Source organism: Neolamprologus brichardi, chromosome 22, assembly GCF_056152115.1.
Source record: "Neolamprologus brichardi isolate AB-2024 chromosome 22, ASM5615211v1, whole genome shotgun sequence".
NCBI lineage: Eukaryota > Metazoa > Chordata > Actinopteri > Cichliformes > Cichlidae > Neolamprologus > Neolamprologus brichardi.
Window position 1 is genome coordinate 2,974,141 of NC_142124.1, and position 26,138 is coordinate 3,000,278.

Here is a 26,138-nt window from a genome sequence, read left to right on the forward strand (position 1 = left end):
GCAGCCAACACGTCACTGCCTGATGCCACAGCGCAGCTTCAGAGGCCTCGTAGCGTCGACGTCTCGATGGGTCAGAGCTGCTTTACTCACACGGCAGAGGTAGAATTACACTGAAGGTGTTGGTGGAGGCATGTTAAGGTGAGATGCAATATTCCTGACTTCTGTCTAGGGATGGGTATCGTTTAGGTTTTATCCGATACCGGTGCCAAACCGGTACTTTTGAAACGGTGCCGGTGCTTAAACGGTGCTCAAACCGGTGCTTAAAGAATGGAGAACACAAAATATGTCCAAAAACCTCTCATGTTCAGCTGTTTTTTTTGTAAAAAGATAACAATGTTAGCCTTTTCTGCAGCTATGGGGCTTATATGGTATCACTCTTGGCTGGAAGCAGCTTAAACAATGGAAAAAACACAAACTTTGTCCAAAAACCTCTCATGTTTAACTGTTTTCCACTTTTTCTTTGGTCATTTTAGCCTTTTTGTCCAGGGTGAAGGGAGTATCTGCCATCAAACAAGAAGACAGCCGCATGTAGCTATGATGATGTTTGCTAGTTCACCTTACATGCATTAATGTAATAACGTGGTTAGCCTACTCAACGTAAATTACACACAAACAACATGAAGCTACTCACGCAGAGAAGAACGGCTGCTGCTGCTGCATCATCATCATCATCATCATTTCTGCTACACTGGCAGGGCTAGGGGCCAGGACTCTCCTCTTCGGGTTTTTGGGGGATGTTGCTAACTCCGGGTCGATAACAGGCACCACACCCGCAGTAGATGTGCTCGGTGTGAGGTCTCGCAGCAAGCTATCAAATACGGTGCATTTCTTGGCTTTTAAAAAAACGCTATGCGTCGCCAGGTGTTTCATCAGATTTGAGGTGTTACCTCCTTTGACAGTATCACAGTATCAGCTTAAAGCACTTGTTGCAGCTGCTGAGTTTGCATCTTTTGCTGTGAAGTACAGCCAGACTTTTGACCGCTTCGCCTTGGGCATTTTTAATCTGTAGCTCTGCTCTAAAAGAACGTACGTACCTGGACCCGCCTACTATCCTCGGAAACTTAAAATGATTGGCTAGAATCTAAAGTGTATCACATCTCAGGAAATAAAGCACCGAAATGTGCGCTGCTTTTCGGTCTGGTTACTACCGTTTATGTCAGAATGGCATGGCACCGGATACCGGTACCCATCCCTACTTCTGTCTGATAGTCACAGCTGTGATTACAGGCACGAATGAATGAATAACCACACATGAATTCAAGGGACCTGGTGTCCACATATGTGGACGTCACATTTTGGGTTGTCTAGACCAAAATACTAAAATTTGCTCTACAAGGGCCTGATATCCTCGTACGAGGACACTATGCTGCCACTGTTCTATCGAAATTTAAAACGAATGTCCTCCTATGTAGATCTCATTTTTCTCAGAAACAAAAATCTGGTAATTTTTACATTCATCAGGTCTCATCAGAGAATGAAAAATGCCATGAAAGCGTTCGGGGAGGTTAAATGAGATTTTGAGAATCTTTTCTTAAAATGTGAAACTTTTCAGCATCTTTTTGAGCCACTTTATAAAAACAATAAGTCTTTCTTTGTTATGATACACACATTTTTATAAGCAATGTTATTCTGATGAACTCAACCTCTTTTCTTAATAGTGGAACACTTGCAGCGAACACGTGCCACACGCTCCGTTTTCCTTCCTGCTCAGCGTTCCTGCAGCGGCTCGCTGAGCCGTGGTCAGAGCAGCTGACGGGTCGGCAGCTGTCTCACCGCTGATGACTGACAGTTATCAGTGTCCGTGACAACCCCGCCCCCGTTACAACCGTGTCGGGTCAGCAGATACGACCGCAAAAGGTGCAAACCGTACGACTGCCTGCTGGAATTAGATGACTGCAAATAAAAATTAAAAATAAAACAGCAGATGATGCAAACCAACATGAACTCTTAAAAACTGCTGCTCGTCTATGAATCCCAACAGCAGCAAACAGCTTTCCAACCTCAGGACATGACGAGAGGGAGCTGTTATTTAAAGAATCTTAAGCCTTTACTGTATCTCTCACACACACACACACACACACACACACACACACACACACACACACACACACTGCAGAAAGCATCCTAAGACTGCAGCCCTATGTTGGCAGGCATCCTTGGATCGCTCCCCTCCCCACTTCTGCGTGTGGTATTCCAGGACTGTACGACCCCGGTCGCCCCTCCGTGAGATGTAAGGAATTCTGTTTACTCCCTAAAAACACTCCCACTGCGTGTGTCCTCTATCCCAGTCAGGAGAGGCGATTTTGAAAGCTTAAAGATGGAGCAACGGCGCTTGAATATGATCAGATCTGGTGCTGCCACACTCATAGATAACAGATATTCAGACTTTTGCAGCCTTTAGGCTAAATATAGAAGTTCAGCTAATGCATCATCTTGTTTCTGTCTCCATGGTTCAGGAAGCCGGACCTCAAAAAATTGTGACATTTTTGCACTTTTAAAAAATCAAATGAGCTAAACTCGAAGCTGCACTTATGATATTTCGACTGCAGCGCTCCGTACAAACAGAAGCTCTCACATAAAGAGATCAAAGACATCAAGATGTTTCTGTGCTGTGGAGTACTTAATGGGAAATACGAGTTCTTTGTTTCCATTTGAGCTCAACGTGACCTTTGTGACGTGTCGCTAATTGGCAGGAAGTTGGCATTTCGTGCCTCTGCATTAAAGAGATTGACAGCGAGCGACACCTCTGCTGCTTGTTGACACGTGAGACGTATTGAAGTTGTAAAGTGACCTTGGCTATATGCAGAGAGCGAGAGAGATGCTGACTGATGCAACCACCAGGCAACACCATGCGCCTGATTTAACGCTGCCCATCACCCGATTACTTACTTCTGTCACGCAGCAGCAGACTGACAGGAGAAGCTGACGTTTTGTGGGACCTTTTAAATGATTTTTGACTTCTTTACGGCTTTTGTGCCGAGTGTGATCTTAATGGCGTCACAGCTGTGGTTGTGTGTGTGTTACTGACAGGCAGCAAGAGAAGAAAGAGTGAAATCAAAGCGCTACGGTGATGCCAAACTCTGGGGTTTTGCAGGTTAAACAAGCTGCTGGGATTGCTCCTTTATCACATATTGACAGTTTAGTCATAGAATAGAGCAGCCTGCTCTCTGAACTTCCATCCATTCCTCCATCCATCTTCTTCCGCTTTATCCGAGGCCGGGACGCGGGGGCAGCAGCCCAAGCAGAGAAGCCTAGACCTCCCTCTCCCCAGCCACCTCCTCCAGCTTATCCGGGGGAACACCAAGGCGTTCCCAGAGATATAATCTCTCCAGCGTGTCCTGGGTCTGCCACGGGGCCTCCTCCCAGTGAGACATGCCCAGAAAACCTCGCCCAGGAGGCGCCCAGGAGGCATCCTTGTCAGATGCCCGAACCACCTCAGCTGGCTCCTTTTGATGTGGAGCAGCAGCGGCTCTACTCTGAGCCCCTCCCGGATGGCCGAACTTCTCACCCTATCTCTAAGGGAGAGGCCAGCCACCCTTCGGAGGAAGCTCATTTCCGCCGCTTGTATCCGCGATCTCGTTCTTTCGGTCACTACCCACAGCTCGTGGCCATAGGTGAGGGTAGGGACGTAGATCGACCGGTAAATTGAGAGCTTCGCTTTTACACTCAGCTCCCTCTTCACCACGACGGACCGGTGCAGCGTCTGCATCACTGCAGCTGGAGCCCCAATCCGTCTGTCGATCCCCGGCTCCCTTCTCCCATCACTCGCGAACAAGACCCCGAGATACTTGAACTCCTCCACTCGGGGCAGGACCTCATCCCCGACCCGGAGTGGGCACTGAGAACCATGGCCTCAGATTTGGAGGTGCTGATCCTCATTCCCGTTGCTGTGAACTACTCCAGTGCGAGCTGGACGCCATCACCTGATGAGGCCACTCTCTGAACTTACAACTTTAAATTATTGTGTACTTAAACCACATTTTTGAGACTTATTTTTATGTGAAACTTCCCATCCTAACATAATAATTTGCAATTTTATTTTGTTATGCACACAAGAAGATCCAGATTTTTCAGTCCCGGTAAAGGTGGAGGCACTTTTTAACAGATTTGCACATTTGCTGCCTTTTTTAAGTTTTAAAGTTTCCTGTTTGGGTACTTTGTAGCTTTTTTCTCTTTTTTGATGTAACTAAAAACTGATCCGAGTTGATCAGAAAACACGAGTAAGAGCAGCTGACAGCATCACCCTGCTGCAGCTACAGGTAAACCCACAGAGAGACCAACCCACAGACGCCTGAATGCACTGCTGTCACTACAGCAACTGAAAGGATCAAAGTACTGAAAGCGTTTTACTGCGACTCAGTCAGAAACACTTTACTGTGACAGTTTGGCAATGCAGCAAAAACTAATCTAGTAAACTCAAGAACAGAGCGGACATCAATATGATATTAGATATGACACCAATTATAATTACACTTGGCATGAAATGAAGACACTAAGGGGATGTGGGTTGCAAAGCGGGTTGCAGATACACAGGAATCGGGGCCTAAGGCAGTGCAAAGGGTGTAGTTTCTATATAGGGTGTTCTCTGTGAATGTGTGCAAGGGTATGAGCTGATGTTTAGGGTCTGTGGGTTGGATGTGACTTCTTGGCCTGTTAGAAGTGAGGCTACAATGTGGTTTAGCTTTTAGTATTTCTTTTTCTTTATCTGGGTTTTTTGTTGTTTGCACCGTAACAGTTGTGTTTGGGATTAAAGAAGACGTTGAAGTGTTTGTTTCCTTTTAATTTTCACTTCAATCTCCCAGTTTTCCTTTCTTCTTCGTCTTGTATCCCATCTTCTGTCCTCTGCAGCTCCAGTTGTCGTTGTTTTATTCTTCTTCCTCCTCCTTCATGCTCCAGTTCTCAAAAATAGCTCCCTAGTAGTAACGTCCCTGTAGCAAGAAGACAAGAAATATAGTCTCGTTCTACAGGACACTGATTTACTGCCTGTCCTGCTGGGCGTGTGTGTGTGTGTGTGTGAGTGTGAGATGCTTCAGCTGCTCCAGTTCCTCAGCCCAGTTCCACCAGTGTTCGTGTGGAGCTGCTCCCGTGGGAATGCGATGGCTGAGCTCACGTCCCAGTCGGATGGATTTAAATTCCAGTCTTAGATTCCAGGTCACCCACTGTTCACTTCAACACCGCGCTGACGCGGCTCAACATCCGCCGGTTAAAGTGTCGAGAGCGCTCGACAGCGAGGTTCTCGTCTCGGGAAAGTCGGTCAGGAATCTCGATTTTTAAATTAGGGTTGAAAGTGTGTGTGCTGGATTAGAGTCGTGCCCCAGGACTCTTCCCAAAAAGTTTTTCTGTCTTTTGCCCAGAAAGCTGCCGATGCTTGTGATTGTCGTTTGTGGCGCTGAAAGCTGAAGTTGTTTAAAAAGTGTTTCCATGACGTCCAACATGAAGGTCAAACATCATCCAGGAGTTCATTCAGTAAATTCAAGTCATTCGCTGTTTTATTCAGTACTAAAGATGCAAATAACCTAATTCAAACTGAGCCAAACAAACATGAGCATAAACTCAAATATCAAAGAACTCTGTTTGTTTGTTTCAAGTCTTCATCAGGGAGAAAACAGAGTCCACGAATGCTCCAAATCTTTCCTCGTAGTTTTCCCAGAGTAGAAAACTTCCACTTAGGGCTGAAAATCTCAAGTTAAACTCCAACAGGACGAGTCTTCAGTTACCTGGACAGATATCAACAATCATTCACTAAATTCAACCCACATCACACAGGAAAAAGATCACACGACATCAACCACAGGTAACAAAAGCTCATGAGTAAAATCAAAGTCCTCATAAACCAGGATATTTAGTGGCCTGTATTTATAATTCCAGAAAGTCTTCATTGTCTATGACCTCTTTGAAGGAGGAATATGGTCAACTGCAGCAGCTCGCAGTGTAGAAGAGTACGTGCTTAGCCATCGGGTCGCTAACGTCACCTGTGTGTTTGGTGCAGTTATGTTTTGCTCACCTATCCTGCAGCTTTTTGCTTTACTAATGCTAAAGAAACTGCAGCTGGGACGCTCTAGGCTGTGGATTACACATGAAGTTTTACAGTTAATAAAATAATTCATAGTTTTTGCTATAGATTATGAGATGACAGGGACGTACAGGAGGAAAGACCCTGTCCTGAGCTCAAGCTACTAATAAACACTCAATAATAAATCAAAGTGAGAATGTCCATACTAGCTGTCGTCTGAGTTTATGTGACGTACTAATAGCACCGATTCATCAACATGTAAGCAGCGTTTTACTGCTGAGGCTCTGCTGTTTTTATCTCCTTACCCTCGGCTCTGCTGGAGGGTCACCAGATAAATCTGAGCTGTTCTGAGATGAGAAATGAGAGAGAAAAGGGGCGTGGCTACTGTACCGTTTTGTAGTGGTTTTATTTTCCTCTAATTTTTGATGTCACTGAGCTTTTTAAAGTAAAATCTGCTTTTACCGACTCAAGTAGAAGTGATGTCATATGAAAACATTTACAACAACAATATTATCTCTATAAACAGACATTATTGGGTTATCTCTTTTTTTATGAACACAGACAAAAAGAACAATATACACTTGTTTATTAGGGGTGCAACGATACACAACATTCACGGTTCGTAAATGTGCAGTCATATTCGTCGTGTTCCCACTAGTGCTGTCAGCGTTACTCTGAAATGACGTTAACGCCACAACACGGCAAATCTCCGTTAACGAGCTACCGTGGATCACCCGTGCATGGGGCTGGACAGCGTCAACACATTAACAAGCTAGCGTTAGCGCACTAGTTCCCACCAATTGAGCATTGCGTGGCACATCCAACATACTGTTTTACTTTTGTCCATGACGCGCTTACCTTCAGGGTCATACGTCACATGAAAACCAAAATAGTTCCAAACGCCAGATCTGAATGAGGGTGGGGGAGGTTCAATTTGCCGTGTTGCAACTAGCTTAACTTCTGAAGCGCTAGCTTGCGCTGCGCTCAGTGGATCTGCACTCCACAGTGCAGCCTAGGCGGAGTAATCGAATGCAGATCCACTGAGTGCTCAACACAGACAGCATCATCAGAAGAAAAGTTGATAAAATAAATTAAAAATTTTGTATTGTTCGATACATATGTGTACTGAACCGAAAGCACTGTATCGAACAGTTCAATATCGATACGAGTATCGTTGCACCCCTATTATTTATATTCTTCTCATATGTGCATAACATTTTAAACTACACTACATAGTTATCATCGAACACATTTTTTTAAAGCTTCACTGTTGGAGCTGCTGGTTGTTGGAAGAAAACGGACGAGATGAGAGATCGTTCCAATGCAAAGGGATGATTCTGCTGGTTTTGGCGCTGGCTGAAGTCTTTTTGTGGTCCAGAGTAATGAACGCTGGCACAAAAAGTTGAATCAGTCTCGTTTGCTCATTATTTATCCAGATAATTCCAGATTTCCGTCAGAATTGTGCCAAATTTAGACCGCATCCTATGTAATCCCAAAGCAGAATCTTATGTTAGGTGCAGAAACTTTGTTTTGTATCATCTGTGCTGTTTAACACTGAAGTAGTTTTTGGTTTCTGCTCATCATCGGTGAACTAACGTTACCTGAGAGGGTTTTTTCTCATAGGTTGAGATGTCTGAACTCCTTGTTGATTAGCATGTTTCCTTCATTTCGCTCCGGTCCGGCCTCAGTTTTGATCTCTTTCCCTTCTTGCTGGTCTCTGACTAACAGCTAATTTCCTGTGCGGCGTCACGGCCAGGGCTGCTTCTGTCTGAGGGTTTAAACGGGCCGAGTTTGGTCTTCCATGCAGATGAGCTGTTGTGGAGCCTCGGGCCGTTCTGTCTGCAGAGCAGCATCTCTGTCTGACCTGCAGCCGGTTCGCTCTGAAGCTCAGACAGAGACGCTGCTCTGTCCCAGTGAATTGGGTCAGCTGGGTCTCAATACCACACACACAACACACACACAACACAGGGCCCGAGCGAGAAGTCGGGTCAATCAGCTGCATTTGACCAATAACTGATTGACTGATTGTGACCCTGCAGGAAGAGCTCTCGCCTGCAAACACCGGACATGAAGTTCATCTTAACTGTGACTGAAAATCAAACGTTTGTGATGAAAGTTGAGAGATTAGAGTTTCCTTACTCAGCTATTTTTCTAAAATGATCTCCTTTCGTTTGTTCTGATCAGCATTTGCACTCAGTTAAAAGGTTACTAAAGTCAAATGTGTGTGTTGCAGTGCTGATTATCGATCTACACAGTGTTTGTGTAACTGCTATAGCGAGGTCTGCCTTGTTTTCATACACACCACTCGCCTTTTTGTGCTCAAATCTCTTCAAAAAAAGGACAAATGAACAAAAAAATAAATTGCAATCCCGACCCAGTTACTCAGAAAGCACACAAACCTTGTTCTGAGTAGTTTCGTGTAGGAACCATTTGGTTTCTGGCGAATTACAACCTGCCAACCCAAAGAACTGTGCAGCCAACTAACATCACAGCCCAGCTGAGGGGACGCCACTGACGTTTACATCATGTCACACTGAGCATGATCCCAGCGTTTCTGCCAGAAGAGTTGTTAAGCTTGGCGGCTTCGGCCGGCACGTTCGGGGTGTGGATGGAAGGCGATTTTATGTTGCACTTAGGTTTTGTGGCTCTACCGATCCACTAAAATGTAAATTGTGGGGTACAGATGAGAGAGCAGAGCTGTGTTGACATCGATGCGTCTCTGTGCACACAGACGTGAGAAAAAAGTTCCACTTTATAGCCTGTGGCAGTGTGAACGCACCGGATCACAGTTTACATCCATAACATACAGCAAAGCGACCTAATCTACTGTAATTATACCACATCAGTGCATCTGTGTGCGCATAGATCAAAGAGTATTGAGCTGCAACATGTGTTTTATGTCTTAGTAGTTTTTCCAAGCTGCTTTTATGTGTAATATAGCAATAATGGATTACTAACATACAGAGTTCTAGTGTAGTGTCACTACTACGGAGCTCGGACACACACTCTAACTCCTCAAGGAGCTCATCAGTGTGTGAAGGTTTGTCTCCCAGCACGGTCTCAAGAGCCTGGAGGAGATTTCAGGAAACGGGCAGTTACTCTAAGAGAGCCGAACAGGCTGCAAAAGGTCTTTAAGCCATCAACATCTGTATCTGCATCACTGTGTAAGGAGGAACAGGATGAGCCAGAGCTACAAATGACCTCCACAGGCCACTGAGTAATCAGAAACAGACTTTGAGGGCCGGACGTCCTCTGGTGGGCTCACGGTCTGGCACCGTGGAGCCAGACTGGCATTTGCCACAGAATACCAGGTCCACCACTTTCCACCCTGAGCTCAATTCAATTCAATTCAACTTTATTTATATAGCGCCAAATCACAACAAAAGTCGCCTCAAGGCGCTTCATAGATACAGAGAAAAACCCAACAATCATATGACCCCCTATGAGCAGCACTTTGGTGACAGTGGGAAGGAAAAACTCCCTTTTAACAGGAAGAAACCTCCAGCAGAACCAGGCTCAGGGAGGGGCGGGGCCATCTGCTGTGATTGGTTGGGGTGAGAGAAGGTCTCATGTGACAGACCTGAAAGGGTCTGCCTGTAACATTAAGCACGACTGGTTTGGTGGCGATTGTCCGAGGAGGCATATCCATGGAGGGACATGCAGATATCTGCAGGCGCAACAACAGCACCCTGACTGCCCAATTTTTAGACCCTGCGCTGGTGCAGTGGGTTAGGGTTCATTTCCTAGAGGAGGAAGGGACTGATACCACTGACTGGTCCAGATCTGGGAGGAGATTCCCAGCAGACCGTCCATCGTCTCATTGGGAGCATGTCCCAATGTTGTCAGGCATCCACAGCAGCTTGTGGCGCTCCAGAAACTACTGAGCAGCATTTTGAGTTGCTCATGGAAACTTTGGTAAAGTGAACTAACCTGCTGCATCTTTTTTTACTTAGATTTTTGAGTTGTTTTTGTATTCAGCTTGTTTAGGTTGATCATTTTCATCAAAATATGTGGCACTGTTTCCTTCCTAAAACGTTACCTAGTTCATATCATTATAGATGTATGTGCATGTTTTTCCCCATTGGTTTCAAAGTGTTCTTTTAATTTATTTTGAGTGTATTTATTGCACTTTAAACAGAATCAGAGTTGTCTTATAATCAAGAGAAGCCAGACATCTCTACAGCTGATATCTCTAAAACTAGGCAACAGTTTGGGTTGATGAACAGCACTAAGAGCCAGTGGTAAAGCCTTTTGTCAAGAGAGACACCGACTTGGAGATCCTGCCAGGACCACCTCATCCACATAAACAGGTGTCCTCGCATTAGTACTTTTAGATTTGATTTGTTTAGATTCGTACCAGGCTCTTCACAAATCAGAAGAACAGTGTGTGTACACAAAGTGAATGATGATCTGACTTAAAGGACTCTCGCCTCTTGGCTTGAATGTGAATTGTAACGCTTCAGATCATTGATGCTGCCTCCTAAAATAAAGATAGCGTGACTAACAGTGCACTATCTCAGACTGTGGGGGTTCTGAGAAATTGAGGATATGAGGTCAAAAAAGGTTGAAAGATGGGGAATTACAGCGTGTGTGGAAAGCTGCCCAGCCAGCACTCAGGCCAAATGTTTGTAGATGAAATCGTTTTCACAGATCTGCACGATTCAGCTCGCCAGTGAGAAGCCATCTTGGGCCTTTTGTTCTGTAAGAAAACCTGCCATGTCAGCTTTATCAGCACGTTTGGCTCACATAGACCTTCAAAAGTGAGCTCATTTGGAGGTCTGCTTTACGACTTTGACTTGTTGTCGTAAAATCTTTGCCGGAGAAGCCCTGCAGCAATTCTATTTTGCACCACCACCAGGGATGGCGGGTGAGAAATTTGGCCTGGACCGATTCTGAAGTGTGACATCTTGTTTCTCAGCGGAGCGCAGCAGAGAGGAGGAGATGAGGTGAGAAGAGAGGAGGCAGCACCTCCTCTGAATGTGAGAACAGACGAGAGAGAGGATGGGAGTGATGGAGAGATGGTGTGAAGGAGGGCAAGAGGAAAGTGGAAGAGGAGGTGGTATTTGGAGTGAACAGAGCTTCTTAAAGAAATGGCTAAATCAAACATGGATGAATGGCTGATGGACCGTACAGCCCCGAGGCTTCAGGGTTCAAGAAACCGTCAATAACATCAGCAGAGCCCCAAGAATTTCTTCCAAAATAAAAGAAATCAGGTCAAGTTAAGGTTCAGCTCTCCACTTACTTTGGTGCTGGAGTAATTTTGGGAGCCAGGAAAACTTTGCGCTTACGTGTCTTTCCAGGAATCATGACAGTTATTTAAAACATCTACAAACTTTGTTGTGAACAGTTTATGGGGCAACTTTTCTTTTTTTTTTTACTGTCTACAACCAAAAGAAGCACACAGCTCACTGTGTGCTCCCAGAAACACCACACATGACAGAGGTTTAGGGTCAGAAAGCCAGTCTTTAAAGTGTTTTAATACATCTTTGCTATTGAAACTATCTGTAATAGGGCTGCCACATACGATTATTTTGATAGTCGACTAATCAGATCATCATCCATTGGATGTAAAACGTACAGCTGCTCGTATATAACTATTATTAGCTTACAGCTTTAAGTGTTTAAGGTATGTGCTAACTAAAAATAAAGACAAGATGATAGTTTATTAAATTTTAATGAAATTTGCAGATTGTTTCGGTGAAGTTTAATAAACTCCTTGCTATCTAAAATATAACAGGACACCGGAGTAAATTCTCGAGCATCTCACACTTCTGATAATCAGCTGTCTGCTTGACGTTTATTCAGCTGTGTAAAAACTATAACTTTAATCTCAGCCAAACCGATTTACTCAGGAACAAATAAAATACTAAAAAAAGCCAAACAATAACATTTTTAAGTTATCTAAGTGACTTATATATCATGTTTAACCTGAGTAGCGAAAGACGGCGGTGGGTTTGAAAACGATTTGCCGGGAGTCCGGTGCTCTCACGGCTCTAGTTAGCCTAGCCCCCGGCTAGCTATCGAGCTAGTGGCTAACAGACGTCTCCGAAAACGTCGGAGCGCTTTTGAAAATATGTGGTGTCTTGATAAACTGAGCAGATATTTGAGGTTTACACAGCTACATTCTCACCTGAAAATATGTTAAACGTTTATTTTGTGACCCAGAAAGAATAATAAGAGTAATATTAAAACTAACTAGCTGCCGCCATTGTTGGAAACTGAGCTGGGCTGCGCTATGAATTCTGGGACACAGCTTCTTCTTCTTCGGGGTTTAACGGCAGCTGGCATCCTTGTACATGCAGTGCTGCCATCTTCTGTTTCAGTCCGTTATTACACTCTTAAATCCTACTACTTATTCCTGCGTCTTTTGTGATCTTACAAAGCTTCAAACGACGCGTCGACTATTAAATCAGTCGTCGACGATTTTGATAGTCGACGCAATCGTGGCAGCCCTAATCTGTAAACATAAAAATATTTTTAGAGCTGAAACCTCATCAAACTTGGAACTGACACAATTTGGTCCTTTTATCAACCACAGCCTGATCTTTATTTGCACTTGGTTGCCGCACATTTCTTCCACTCCACTCACATGAGTTGACCCATTAAGCTCAGCTGACGGGAGCTTGTTGCAGTGTCTCTGCTATGAGCCTCTTTTCACGCAGCTTTCTTCTACACGTTGATGTGGTTCAGTTTCCCATTTGGGACGTTGTTTCGTTTTCACTTGCTGAGAATTCAGCGTGGAAGATTTAATCATCAGCATCCATCATAGACACACATGTAGGGTAATGATATCTTATATGTGCGCTGGGAGCAGGACAGCTCGTCTTCGCTGTGCCTTCGAAGGCTCTGAGGAGCCTAAAGAGAAGGCAGAAAAGGGTGTGACAGAAACATGTTGGAGAGAAGACGAAGAGGAAAGGAGGAAGGCATCGGGAAGGGAGAGGAGTGGTGCATTGCAGTGTTCACCCACCCCAGCCAACTCGTGTGTTTGCTCAGTGGGGCTCTTCCTGATGATATTCCTTCCAGAAGTTAAAGAGTAAGCAAGTCCACAATACACGATATTAAAAGACAAGAATTTGCTAGTCAGGAGATTAAGAGGAGAGGTTGAAGTCAAAGTTGGAGAGGAATGTGCATGTTGTCTTCACATGTACAGGAAGGCGAGCGCTGGCGTGTGTTGGAGGAGCTGCTGGATCTCCAGGCTGCCAGGCTGAGTTGTGGTGAACTTTTCCCCAGGAGGGAGTGTTCTGTCTGGGGGAAAGAGAAGATGACCATCTGGCCTATTTGGGCGCCTGTGGAGCTTCTGCTGCACTGACAGTCAGCTCCACAACACCCTGCCAGAGTGTCCCTGAGCAAGACACTGGAGGTTGAATGGCGTCCATTTCTGGAGTTGCTGAAATTGCTTTTTTAACTTGGTTAAGTTCAAATGTGTTTGCCTTGCTTTCAGTCTTAAATACAGAAGGATATTTATTTAGCTCATGTTTTCAGGGGTTTGTTTATCGAGTGGCTGTGTGGGCGAAGGTGCAGCTACCTTCTTTGTCCTTTAATAACGTCTCAGATTACACAAAGTAAGTAGAATGTCAGCCAGTCCAAGATACTTGGAACAATTTTTCTACCAAGTAAGCTGATGAACAAATCCGGTGTTGTTGTGCGCTCACGCTAAATATTATCCAAGTCATCATTTGTAGAGGTGCAAAGAGTCAAATGCAAGAGTTTCCCGTAGCTTGTAGCAGCTAATGCAGCGTGGCTGTGATGATGGTGGTGATTGCAGCTCGGCATGTCTCTAGACTCTCATGAATGTTCACCTGGGTGACTTTGAGGACGTTAGCCTTTCTGTGGATTTGCACTGATCAGAGGATGAACTGCAACAAGGTCCAGTGTGAGATTAAAAGAGGATTATTCTGAATTCTGGATCATGCAAAGCTACTCTAGCAGACTCCAGTGATAAGAAAATCACAGCTGTACATGAGTGGAAGGGCTCACATTGGATGTATTTTTGATGATGTGCAGATCTAATGTCAGACCCACACAGAAGTACGAGTGCTCTGCAGTTTATTTCGACAGGATCTGTGTGTGTTTACATTCTTCTAGAGATTTGCTCCATATAACACAAGCTGATGACATGCAAGTGTTGTTTTTGCTATCTTATGTAAGGGGAATAATTCAGTTTTGTACACATTTAGCATCCCTGCTGATTATAAACAGGATAAGTTACAGCTTGTCAAAGCTTGTGGTTTGTGTTTACCTGTTACGTTGAGGATGGTGGTCGCATGTTTTTACTATAATCTATTAAGAGTTTATTACTTGCTTCACTCACTGGGCGCTTCCTTAGGGTCTGGTGCTGGATTGGACCTGTGTTTGCCATCAGAATGACCTGAATTCTTCATGGCGTAGATTCAACAAGGTGCTGGAAACATGTGAGATATTCTGGTCTAAAACCACGTGACAGAATCACACAGCTGCTGCAGATTTGTCAGATTTGTCAGTTGCATCCATCATGTGAATCTGCTGTTCCTGCCTCAAAGGTGCTCGATCGGATTGAGATCTGGTGACTGTGAAGGTCATGTTCAAGAAACCAATATGAGATGAACTTTGTGACACGGCGCGTTATCCTGCTGGAAGCAGACACTGTGCACTGGGTACACTGAGTACTCAGACAGCCTGGGGCATTGATACTGTGTTGGTACTGAAGAGCAGAAAAAAGCCAAAAGAAGTGTTCCCATTACACCTCCAGCAGGAGCCGGAACCACCAATAAAAGGCAGGATGCATCTACCATCAAAATGTTGCAGCAGGATCAAGACTCATGAGACCAGGCGGTGATTCTTCAGACGTCTGAGTCTGTGAGAATTGTATCCTCAGTTTCCTGTTGTTAGCTGAGAGCAGCGGCGCTTGGTGTGGTCTCTGTGCTATAGCCAATCTGCTCTACGGTGCGACGTGTTTTCAGACGCTCTTCTGCATACCTCAGTTTTCACCGGTCAGTTTTTGACTCGCCGTTGCTTCTTATCAACTCAAAGCAGCCTGACCTTTCACTTCTGTCTTCTGGTATCAACAACGCATCTGCTTCCAAGGGAACAGCAGCTCACAGGATATTTCCTGTTTTAAACCTTAGAGATGGTTATGAGGGAAAGTCATCAGTTTCTGAAATACTCAGACCGAGCTGTCCGACACCAACAACAACGTTCAGTCCTTTAAATAAGCGGTCCCCAACCCCCGGGCCTCGGACCGGTACCGGTCTGTGAGTCGTTTGGTACCGGGCCGCAAGAGTTGAGGCTCAGGTGTGAAATGTATAGTTTTCAGGGTTTTTATCGGTTTTCAGCGTTATTTTGTTATCGTTTTTATCGTTAACTCTGTTTTCCTGGGTCTTTTCACGTGTGTTATGAATAAATGTTCTTTTTTTTCGGTACCAGTACTAGTTTTATTTTGTTGTATTTATCCGCAACACCTTAAAGGCCGGTCCGTGAAAATATTGTCGGGCATAAACCGGTCCGTGGCGCAAAAAAGGTTGGAGACCGCTGGTTTAAATCACCTTCCTTTAACATTCTGATGCTCAGTCTGAACTTTAGCCGGTTGTCTTGATTACGCCTAAATTCATCGAGTCGCTGTGACTGCTTGTCGAGCAGGTGAAGGCTTGTAGCTAATAAAGTTGCATGTGAGCGTATATGGTATTGATAAGGTTTCTTATTTGGAGGAAAACCTGTTTCAGCTTATTTAGAGGTTAAATAAATAGATGATAGGCAGAAACACAGGATTTACAAATGCAGGAGCTGCAATGGTGATTTGTGAGTCTTCATTGATCTGCAGCTCCCGGTCTGACTGACAGATTGTCCTCTGTGTCTGTGTGTTTGCTTTCAGGGGGGACCCGGGACATCGGCTCAGCCCTCACCAGGATGTGCATGAGGCATCGCAGCATCGAGGCCAAACTACGCCAGTTCTCCATGTGGGTAGATCTATGTGTGTGTGTGTGATGAACAGGAGTGGCCTGTCCTCCCAGTTCTCCATGGCAACCTGCTCCTCTGCCTGCCTCAGCGTTTAGATCCTCCATCTTGGTCCATCAGTCTCTGACTCAATCTAATGACATCATTGTGGCTGAAAATAATTATCCAGTTTTTATAAATACACCCTCGTCCATCTTTGTGCCGCCTTCTTTCTGCTTTTGCGAATCCTCCTTACACTCTTCATCACGTTTTACATCCACGTGACTGCAGTGCAGTATCAGCCCTGCTGTGACCACATCCTTTCACCAGCTTTCTTTCCAAGAGCCTGTAAACCTCACCTACCGCTCCTCCTGATCAAAATCAGCCTTCCTCTTTTTCATTTTGCCTTCGCTGCATGAGTCCATTAACTCCACCGTATGAAAGCAGAGTCTGAGAGATTGAAGTTGTAGGATGGGACCTCCAGCTGACTCTGTGAATAGGGATGCAGTAGCAGGAGGATGCAGGGTTCACCTCTGTTAATAAAGTATTATGTGTCACAGCAGTTTTTTCCTATATGGCTAATCAAAGCGTCCCAGATGCCCTTCACCCAACCACCTCCCCCCTCCAGCTCCTCGGTGGGGATCCAAAGGTGTTTCCTGCCCACATGGGATGTAAAATCCTCTTATTGTCACATTATACAGTATCAGGCTGATAAATCTTAAACAAGTGTTTTAAAATAAACTTCTGTTTTCACACCAAAATAACCAAGTAGATAAGGTTAAAAAAAAAACTGAGGGTAAACGTCCTTTAAAGGTGACCGAGTCGTTTCCCTTTAACATGTTTGAGGTCACAGCGACAGAAAGCAGGGCAAACACTATAACGACACATAGAAGTAGCAACAATTTCACTGCTTTCTTCTTCGGTTTCACCAAACTCGAGTCCAGTTAAATGATGACTGAGTGGAATTTCAAAGGTAGCTGCACTGACTCACATCATCGATGGAAAAGGGGTGAAAATGATCAAGTCTGCCCAGTTTGACTCACTGCTAACTGGCACTGGAGCGCTAAGAGGTCGTGACCTCAGCAGTCATTTAACCTGGGAATGAAAGCTAACTGGTTTTTATTCTCTACTTGTAATCACAGTATTTATTCTAGACCAACGTTGGTGGTGTGCAGGGGCAAACACAGGAGTGAAACTAGTGTTTGACTTTCTTTTAATGCTGGACATATGCACAGCAGCTCATGTAAATCCCAGTAAATATGACCTCATAATATCTAATAGCTCCTGATCTCTGTCAGCCTTTAATTGCTAAATGGAAAAATGACCTCAGAATAAATCCTCTTACAAACTGCTTTATGAATCATCTTCTTCATTCAAGAAACTCAATACATATGCTTGTGTCAAAATATTGGTAAATACAAACTTCTTAGAAGTCCTGGGAATGATCTCCATGCACCGGTTTACTGGTGATCGAGCCCCAACGAGGCAGAGAGGCTCGTGCATGCTCCGGATGCTGTATGCACAGTTAAATCTGATCTGCATGTTTAAAAATATCAAGTCCTTTGATTTCTGCACGTGCATCGGTTCTGTTAGGAAGAAACCGCTGCAGCTAATCACTCTGCTAATGATGCCCACACACACATCTGCATTCATTCCCCACAGATTTAATCCGGCCTTCATCTTTAATTCGATTTGTGTTGTGTGGTCTTTGTTTTTGTCCGCAAAAGGAACAGCTTTAACCATACGTGGTGTGTGTGCTTTCAGGGTGTTTCTGGACTGTCTGATCAACCCTCTACAGGAGCAGATGGAGGAGTGGAAAAGAGTCGCCAACACTCTGGATAAAGACCATGCCAAAGGTTTCATACACACACACACGAAACCTCTACATGCATGTCAAACTTCACACGCTGTTTGCATTCACGCCGTGTTTGTGTGCGTTTTCCAGAGTACAAGAAAGCCCGTCAGGAGATCAAGAAGAGATCATCAGACACTCTAAAGCTGCAGAAGAAAGCTAAGAAAGGTGCATGAAAAACTGCAGCTGCGATGTTTTGTTGCAACTTTAAACTGTTTAAATTAAACACTTTGTGGCATTTGTGGGAAAATTCAATCAGTAGTTGTTTTATAGGGTGTAACTGCATGGAGCAATGTGCAGATGTAAAAGCTAATATCGTGTTTTTATGTGTTTCCTTTGGCGTCCCATCATGCTTTGCTCATCCAGCTGATGTTTTCGGTAAGTACACACCCATCCATCCACCTTTCTTGCTCTTCTCAATAATGCAAAAGGCTCAGGCGACTGGTGTTTTCCATTTTTACTTCTCCAATGTTTAGTCTGAGTGGTTTTAATATTTCAATAATAAAAAAAAAGTGTGTTAAAGTTTAAACAATAATCCAGAGGGAGAGCTTAGAGGGTTGTGAATATGAGACAGTTGCACTCTGACATCCAGCCCACTTCGGTCGGCTGAAACATGTTCCCACGCTGTTTAGATGTTTGTGTGACTCACACACAAAGACTAGAGGCACACCAAACGAGAGTCTTCAAAGGAAATATTCAGCAAAACCGGGTTAACCAGTGTGACTCAGCCCCGAACGCAGCACACGACAGGGTCAGCACCAAATGTTTGGGGTTGTGGAGAGGCTCAGTCAAGCAAAGGAGTTCAAACATCGTGGAATCTTCTTCACATGCGATGGGAAGTCGGAGAGCATTGGATTGGTGAAGAGAGCGGAGCTCAAAGGTGCACCGTTCGATTTACCGGTCCATCGACACTTCACCTCTGGTCATAAAGTCTGGGTAATGACTCCCAAGCCCATTATAATCATGGAGAAAAATACTTTGCGACTGTTTTCAGTAAGAATATTTTATAGCGCTTTAAAGTTCAATCTCTCAGGCCTGGATTAAAGAGCTGATTTGTTAAATCAGGAACTCACAAAATACCAAAATATCACCACCGGTGGATCACTCCTCTCAGATGTTCTTATTTCAGTGCACTGTAACAAAAGCAAAAACAAATGTAACCAATAAAATACTAATAAAGTAACAAATACTAGGGCCCGTTAGAAACCTGTCCAAGCATAAAACCATCTTTCTCTCTCTTAGAGAAAGAAAACAATCCAAACCTCACTGATAAAATCAACCTAGCGTTAAGCAAAACCCAAAATCAACCAAAACTTCACCAGAAAGTTTTCCTCCCTCCCGGGACAATATTGTGTAGGAATACAGGTACCGTAACTCCTTTTTCCACTGACAAAAAAAACATGTTGGACTTACTTGATTCATGGTCAATGCTACAAATTTACAAACGCCTCAGCTGATTCGGATTCAGAGTAAACAGACTACAGGTGTGAAAACGTCCTTAGTTTCATCTGGAGGGTGGGTGGGCTCGGGCTTAGCGATGGGGCGACGAGCTCGGACATCTGGAGGAATCCGGAGGAGTAGCGCTGTCGCTCCTGCAGCGTCAAAATGAGCCAGTTAAGGTGGTTCGAGCTGAATAGATTACTTATCTCATCTGGAATAGGAATGCTTTGGGAACCCCCAGAGGGAACTGGAAAGTTTGCTTAGGGTGCCACCATGACCTGATTTCAGTTAGTAGAAGAGGGCGGGCGGATGAACAGACGCCGACAGAGCTGCTTAGGTTATCCAGCATGTTTGAGGTGTGGGGAAAAAGTTTGGAAAACAGCTCCATAAAGACCAAAATTATTAATGTAAAATGAACTGAGCTCCTGTTCAGCATCGTCTTCTCGGGCGTGTCCAGATAGCTTCCACGCTGATGCTATTTTCAGATAACAGCCTGGAGGTCCACGTTAGCGCCGCCCTCTTCAGCTCCATCTAACAGCAGTGAACACAGTACATACTGAATCCCGTGTAAAGCACCATGACCTGTGCAGACTGCGATTTCAACCGAGGACCTCAAACTTGAGAGAGCAGAGATCAATGAGGATCATTGTAGATGATGAGAGCTATAACAGAGTCAGTGGTCTGTCTAAATGCAGTGATATCAGGATATTTTTTGATCATTCACTGTTGTAGATGATGAATTTATCCTCCAGGGTCAGGCTGTTAATGCAGAGTAAACCTCTTATTTGCAGGCTCTTAGAGCTGATAGCATGACCGCTGACTCTTAGTTTTCTGTTTACTAAAGGACTTGACTAAATTATTCTAAAATAACTTTTAGGATAGCATGAAATCCAGTGGAATTACAGGAATGTGATGTGGCAGTATTACTTCTTCAGTCTGCCCGCTGAACTCCAAAGGACTACGAGTAAACACCAAAACAGGCTCTGCTTTTAGAACAAGTAGTCCCAGTCTGAGCAATCACACTGAAACGAGCCTTATTATGACTGGAAACAAAAGCTCGTTGTTGCTGCCAACAAAGGACTCGATGGTTTCCAGCTTTGAATTGAGCTTCTAAGACAAAACAAACAGGACCCAGGGTTGACCCCAGAGGAACCTCAGATGTGGCCAGACTGCTTCAGTCCTCAGGTCCTCCCAGCCTGTTATTACTGCACGAGAGGAAACTCCCTCTGCACTGGAGTGGATGTCACGAGGGAAGAGGACATGGAGAAGTTTCAAGGGAGGAAAGAAAGAGGTGGAGGAAGTTGTGCTGGAATGAAATGAATGTAATGACAGAGGATTGAAGACTGGAAAATGAAGGGAAAGCTCTGAGTAAGAGTTAATATTATGAGAAACAGATTGAGGGAAACCACCTTAAGAAAGGTTTTTTATTTATAGCGCTGGCTTTGAGCTCGGGAACTCGAAATAGATCGAGTTTAAACAGGAAAAGGTGAAAGAAACTGTTGATACGAAGCTGGAAACAGCACAGCTGGTCTAAAGCGGTGGGTCGTGTGTGAGGTGAGCTCCAGAGCCCCATCATAGACACCACCATGTAGTGCTGAATTTAATTGGGTGTTATGGTCCTCTATAGATTTTATTACAGTATCACATGGGATCCTGGAGTTGCTGGAGTTTGAAGATCCAGTTTTGTATCTGACAGTTTGCACCAGTTTGTCTTCATGTCTCTTTTAAATTCAAATATGTGGATGTGTTTTATATCCGTGTGTGTATAGCTAAAAAAAATTAAAAACCTTGCATCTGCAGGTATCCAGGGTACAACAGAAATAATGTGCTGCTTCCTTAAAGGGTCACCACCGCAGATCATATTCCTCCATCTCCCCCTGCACTAACCCTCTGCATGGCCCCCTACACTACATCCTCTGAGGTCTTCCTACTTTCTTGCTTCCATCTTCAACATCCTTTGCCCAGTATGTCCACTATCTCTTCTCTGCACATGTCCAAACCATCTCAGCCTTGCCTCTGCAAACTGCTCAACCTGAGCTGCTCAACCTGAGCTGCTCAACCTGAGCTGGAGAAATAGTTTGTTGCTTTATAAGAAAGCCCTCCGCAAAGCCAGAACAGCTTACTACTCATCACTGATTGAAGAAAATAAGAACAACCCCAGGTTTCTCTTCAGCACTGTAGCCAGGCTGACAAAAAGTCAGAGCTCTTTTGAGCCAACCATCCCTTTAACGTTAACTAGTGATGACTTCATGAACTTCTTCACAAATAAAATTTTTATCATTAGAGAAAAAATTACCAATAATCATCCCACAGATGTAATATTATCTACAGCTACTCTTAGTTCCATTGATGTTAAGTTAGACTCTTTTTCTCCAATCGATCTTTCTGAGTTAACTTCAATAATTACTTCCTCCAAACCATCAACGTGTCTTTTAGACCCCATTCCTACAAAACTGCTCAAAGAAGTCCTGCCATTGATTAATTCTTCGATCTTATATATGATCAACCTATCTCTAATAATCGGCTATGTACCACAGGCCTTCAAGGTGGCTGCAGTTAAACCCTTACTCAAAAAGCCATCTCTAGACCCAGCAGTCTTAGCTAATTATAGGCCAATCTCCAACCTTCCTTTCATATCAAAAATCCTTGAAAGAGTAGTTGTCAAACAGCTAACAGATCATCTGCAGAGGAATGGTTTATTTGAAGAGTTTCAGTCAGGTTTCAGAGTTCATCACAGCACAGAAACAGCTTTAGTGAAGGTTACAAATGATCTTCTTATGGCCTCTGACAGTGGACTCATCTCTGTGCTTGTCCTTCTTGACCTTAGTGCAGCATTCGATACTGTTGACCATAATATCCTATTAGAGCGATTAGAACATGCTGTAGGTATTACAGGTATTGCACTGCAGTGGTTTGTATCATATCTATCTAATAGACTCCAATTTGTGCATGTAAATGGAGAGTCCTCTTCACACACTGAGGTTAATTATGGAGTTCCACAGGGTTCAGTGCTAGGACCAATTCTGTTTACATTATACATGCTTCCCCTAGGCAGCATCATTAGAAGACATAGCATACATTTTCACTGCTATGCAGATGACACCCAGCTCTATCTGTCCATAAAGCCAGATAACACACACCAATTAGTTAAACTGCAGGAATGTCTCAAAGACATAAAGACTTGGATGGCCACTAACTTTCTGCTTCTTAACTCAGATAAATCTGAGGTCATTGTACTCGGCGCTGAAAAGCTTAGAAATATGGTATCTAACCAGATTCTTACTCTGGATGGCATTACCTTGGCCTCCAGTAACACTGTGAGGAACCTTGGAGTCATTTTTGACCAGGATATGTCCTTCAACGCACATATTAAACAAATATGTAAGACTGCGTTCTTCCATTTGCGCAACATCTCTAAAATTAGAAATATCCTGTCTCAGAGTGATGCTGAAAAACTAGTTCATGCATTTATTACTTCCAGGCTGGACTACTGCAATTCATTATTATCAGGATGTCCAAAAAACTCACTGAAAAGCCTTCAGTTAATCCAAAATGCTGCAGCAAGAGTACTGACAGGGACTAGAAAGAGAGAGCATATTTCTCCTGTTTTGGCTTCCCTTCATTGGCTTCCTGTTAAATCCAGAATTGAATTCAAAATCCTGCTCCTCACATACAAGGTCTTAAATAATCAGGCCCCATCTTATCTTAATGACCTTGTAGTACCATATTACCCTATTAGAGCACTTCGCTCCCGCTCTGCAGGCCTACTTGTTGTTCCTAGAGTATTTAAAAGTAGAATGGGAGGGAGAGCCTTCAGTTTTCAGGCCCCTCTTCTGTGGAACCAGCTTCCAGTTTGGATTCGGGAGACAGACACTATCTCTACTTTTAAGATTAGGCTTAAAACTTTCCTTTTTGCTAAAGCATATAGTTAGGGCTGGACCAGGTGACCCTGAATCCTCCCTTAGTTATGCTGCAATAGATGTAGGCTGCCGGGGGATTCCCATGATGCATTGAGTTTTTCCTTTCCAGTCACCTTTCTCACTCACTATGTGTTAATAGACCTCTCTGTATTGAATCATATCTGTTATTAACCTCTGTCTCTCTTCCACAGCATGTCTTTTATCCTGTCTTCCTTCTCTCACCCCAACCGGTCGCAGCAGATGGCCGCCCCTCCCTGAGCCTGGTTCTGCTGGAGGTTTCTTCCTGTTAAAAGGGAGTTTTTCCTTCCCACTGTCGCCAAAGTGCTGCTCATAGGGGGTCATATGATTGTTGGGCTTTTCTCTGTATCTATGAAGCGCCTTGAGGCGACATTTGTTGTGATTTGGCGCTATATAAATAAAATTGAATTGAATTGAATTGAATTGAATTGAGCTGCTCAACCTCAGCTGCTCAACCTCAGCTGCTCAACCTCAGCTGCTCAACCTCAGCTGCTCAACCTCAGCTGCTCAACCTCAGCTGCTCAACCTCAGTTCAATTCAATTCAATTCAATTTTATTTATATAGCGCCAAATCACAACAAATGTCGCCTCAAGGTGCTTCATAGATACAGAGAAAAGCCCAACAATCATATGACCCCCTATGAGCAGCACTTTGGCGACAGTGGGAAGGAAAAACTCCCTTTTAACAGGAAGAAACCTCCGGCAGAACCAGGCTCAGGGAGGGGCGGGGCCATCTGCTGCGACCGGTTGGGGTGAGAGAAGGAAGACAGGATAAAAGACATGCTGTGGAAGAGAGACAGAGATTAATAACAGATATGATTCAACACAGAGAGGTCTATTAACACATAGTGAGTGAGAAAGGTGACTGGAAAGGAAAAACTCAATGCATCATGGGAATCCCCCGGCAGCCTACATCTATTGCAGCATAACTAAGGGAGGATTCAGGGTCACCTGGTCCAGCCCTAACTATATGCTTTAGCAAAAAGGAAAGTTTTAAGCCTAATCTTAAAAGTAGAGATAGTGTCTGTCTCCCGAATCCAAACTGGAAGCTGGTTCCACAGAAGAGGGGCCTGAAAACTGAAGGCTCTCCCTCCCATTCTACTTTTAAATACTCTAGGAACAACAAGTAGGCCTGCAGAGCGAGAGCGAAGTGCTCTAATAGGGTAATATGGTACTACAAGGTCATTAAGATAAGATGGGGCCTGATTATTTAAGACCTTGTATGTGAGGAGCAGGATTTTGAATTCAATTCTGGATTTAACAGGAAGCCAATGAAGGGAAGCCAAAACAGGAGAAATATGCTCTCTCTTTCTAGTCCCTGTCAGTACTGCAGCATTTTGGATTAACTGAAGGCTTTTCAGTGAGTTTTTTGGACATCCTGATAATAATGAGCTGCTTAACCTCAGCTGCTCAACCTCAGCTGCTCAACCTTGGTCACTGCCAATGAAAGTCTTGACATCTTCAGCTCTCTCCTGTCATTTTTTTAATGTCACTAGCATCTTGTAAATCTTCCCTTTTACTCTCATCCTTTATTTATCCAGGTGAAAAGTGATTTGTGATGAGATTTATATCTAATTTCCAAGAGACACCTGGGCAATTATCTCCACCCACTCCGACTTGCCTGCACTCTCTTGTGCAGTGACCTTTTGCTTTGGGTGTTGGACTCCAGGTATTTAAACTCATCCCACTAAGATTTGAATTATTATTGCATCAGTTCCCAATAACAATTATCCAAAGGAATCTTAAAAATCAGAGAAAGTAAGATCCTACAATGAGAGAGCGAGAGAGAGAACCCCAATGACCAGGTGATGTCTTGGCGACGGCAAAAACTCCCTTTTAACAGGAAGAGACCTCCGATCCAGGTTCAGGGAGGGACAGCCATCTGCAGCGACCGACTAGGTGAGGGGAGAGAGGACAGAGAGACCATGAACCGGTTAGGTTATCTGGTCATTAAGTCTGACGTCATTAGCCGTGTCTGGGCCTAAACTCCGCTGCAGGTCCATATATCAAACGATCACTATGGCATTACTGAGAGTTGAAAAACTGTCTAAAGTCTTTCATCTTTAATAAAATGATCAGCGTTCTGCTCTACCAGGTGTAACAGTTGAGTTTAACATCCAGGCATCCATGAAAACGGAATTTATGACATTTAACAGAGTTAGAAGTTAGCAGGAAGTTAGCCTGCTAGCTTCTATCTAAATACAATATAGCATGTCCTGACTGCGGGGTTTTGGAAACAAATTAAAACGTACAGCTCTGTTATCACTTCCAACATAAATGAAGACAGAAAACTAAACAGCAGTGACGTTTGTAGGGTTACTGAAGTTTGGCAAGCTGGTATATAACGATGTGCCACGTAACCGCTAGCGACACAGCTATGTTAGCATAACATAAACAAGCTAACTTTTTTTCCACTCGATAAAAGTTAACGTGAGTGTTCTCGGTGGTCAGGAACAAATGTAATCGCATGGCAGGATGCTGTAAAAGGACCAAACTTCAGCCAGGAGAACAACTGAGATAATCCATCCACAATACGAGGTTAGTCATTCATATACTGCTGCATGGGCTGGGCTGTAGTTACATCCTAAGGTTTTAAAAACTGAGCTTAAATAAATGATTAGCGGTAATAAAAGCTGAGGGAGGTCAACAGTGATCACTGACTGTTTTAGGAGCTTTTTGAGATTAAATAGAAGAAAATACAAAACATTAAACATGTTAACAACACAAAAGCCATATTAAACGCAGACTACTTTAGGCCCGGAAGTAGGATTCGTCACGTCATCACTTAATGACCGGATTGGGTTTGGTAAATGCAACGTTCTCACGCAGACCCCTGATTGCATTACAGTGGAACTCCATGTTGATTGTCCAATCCTTTGGAGTGCACAAGCTTGCAAAAAAATCTGTTGTTTTGGGATTGTGGGTCTTCTCAGTTTGACCTCATGCTGTATTGAAAAGGCTACGCAAAGGTCAACAGAGGACACGA

General features: G+C 44.0%; 1 protein-coding gene across 3 annotated transcripts in view; it reads left to right on the forward strand.

The window, feature by feature from the left end:
* LOC102794111 (protein MTSS 1-like) overlaps positions 1-26,138 on the forward strand; it is a 77,775-nt gene that overhangs the window by 40,279 nt on the left and 11,358 nt on the right. For 2 of the 3 annotated variants that reach the window (XM_087834883.1, XM_087834884.1), the window contains exons 4-7: positions 15,861-15,945; positions 17,687-17,778; positions 17,868-17,942; positions 18,141-18,152. In XM_087834883.1, the coding sequence (XP_087691009.1) occupies positions 15,861-15,945; positions 17,687-17,778; positions 17,868-17,942; positions 18,141-18,152 (264 nt within the window). Of the gene's footprint in view, positions 1-15,860; positions 15,946-17,091; positions 17,779-17,867; positions 17,943-18,140; positions 18,153-26,138 lie in introns of those variants that run through there. The other variant, XM_087834882.1, reaches the window with a different exon arrangement.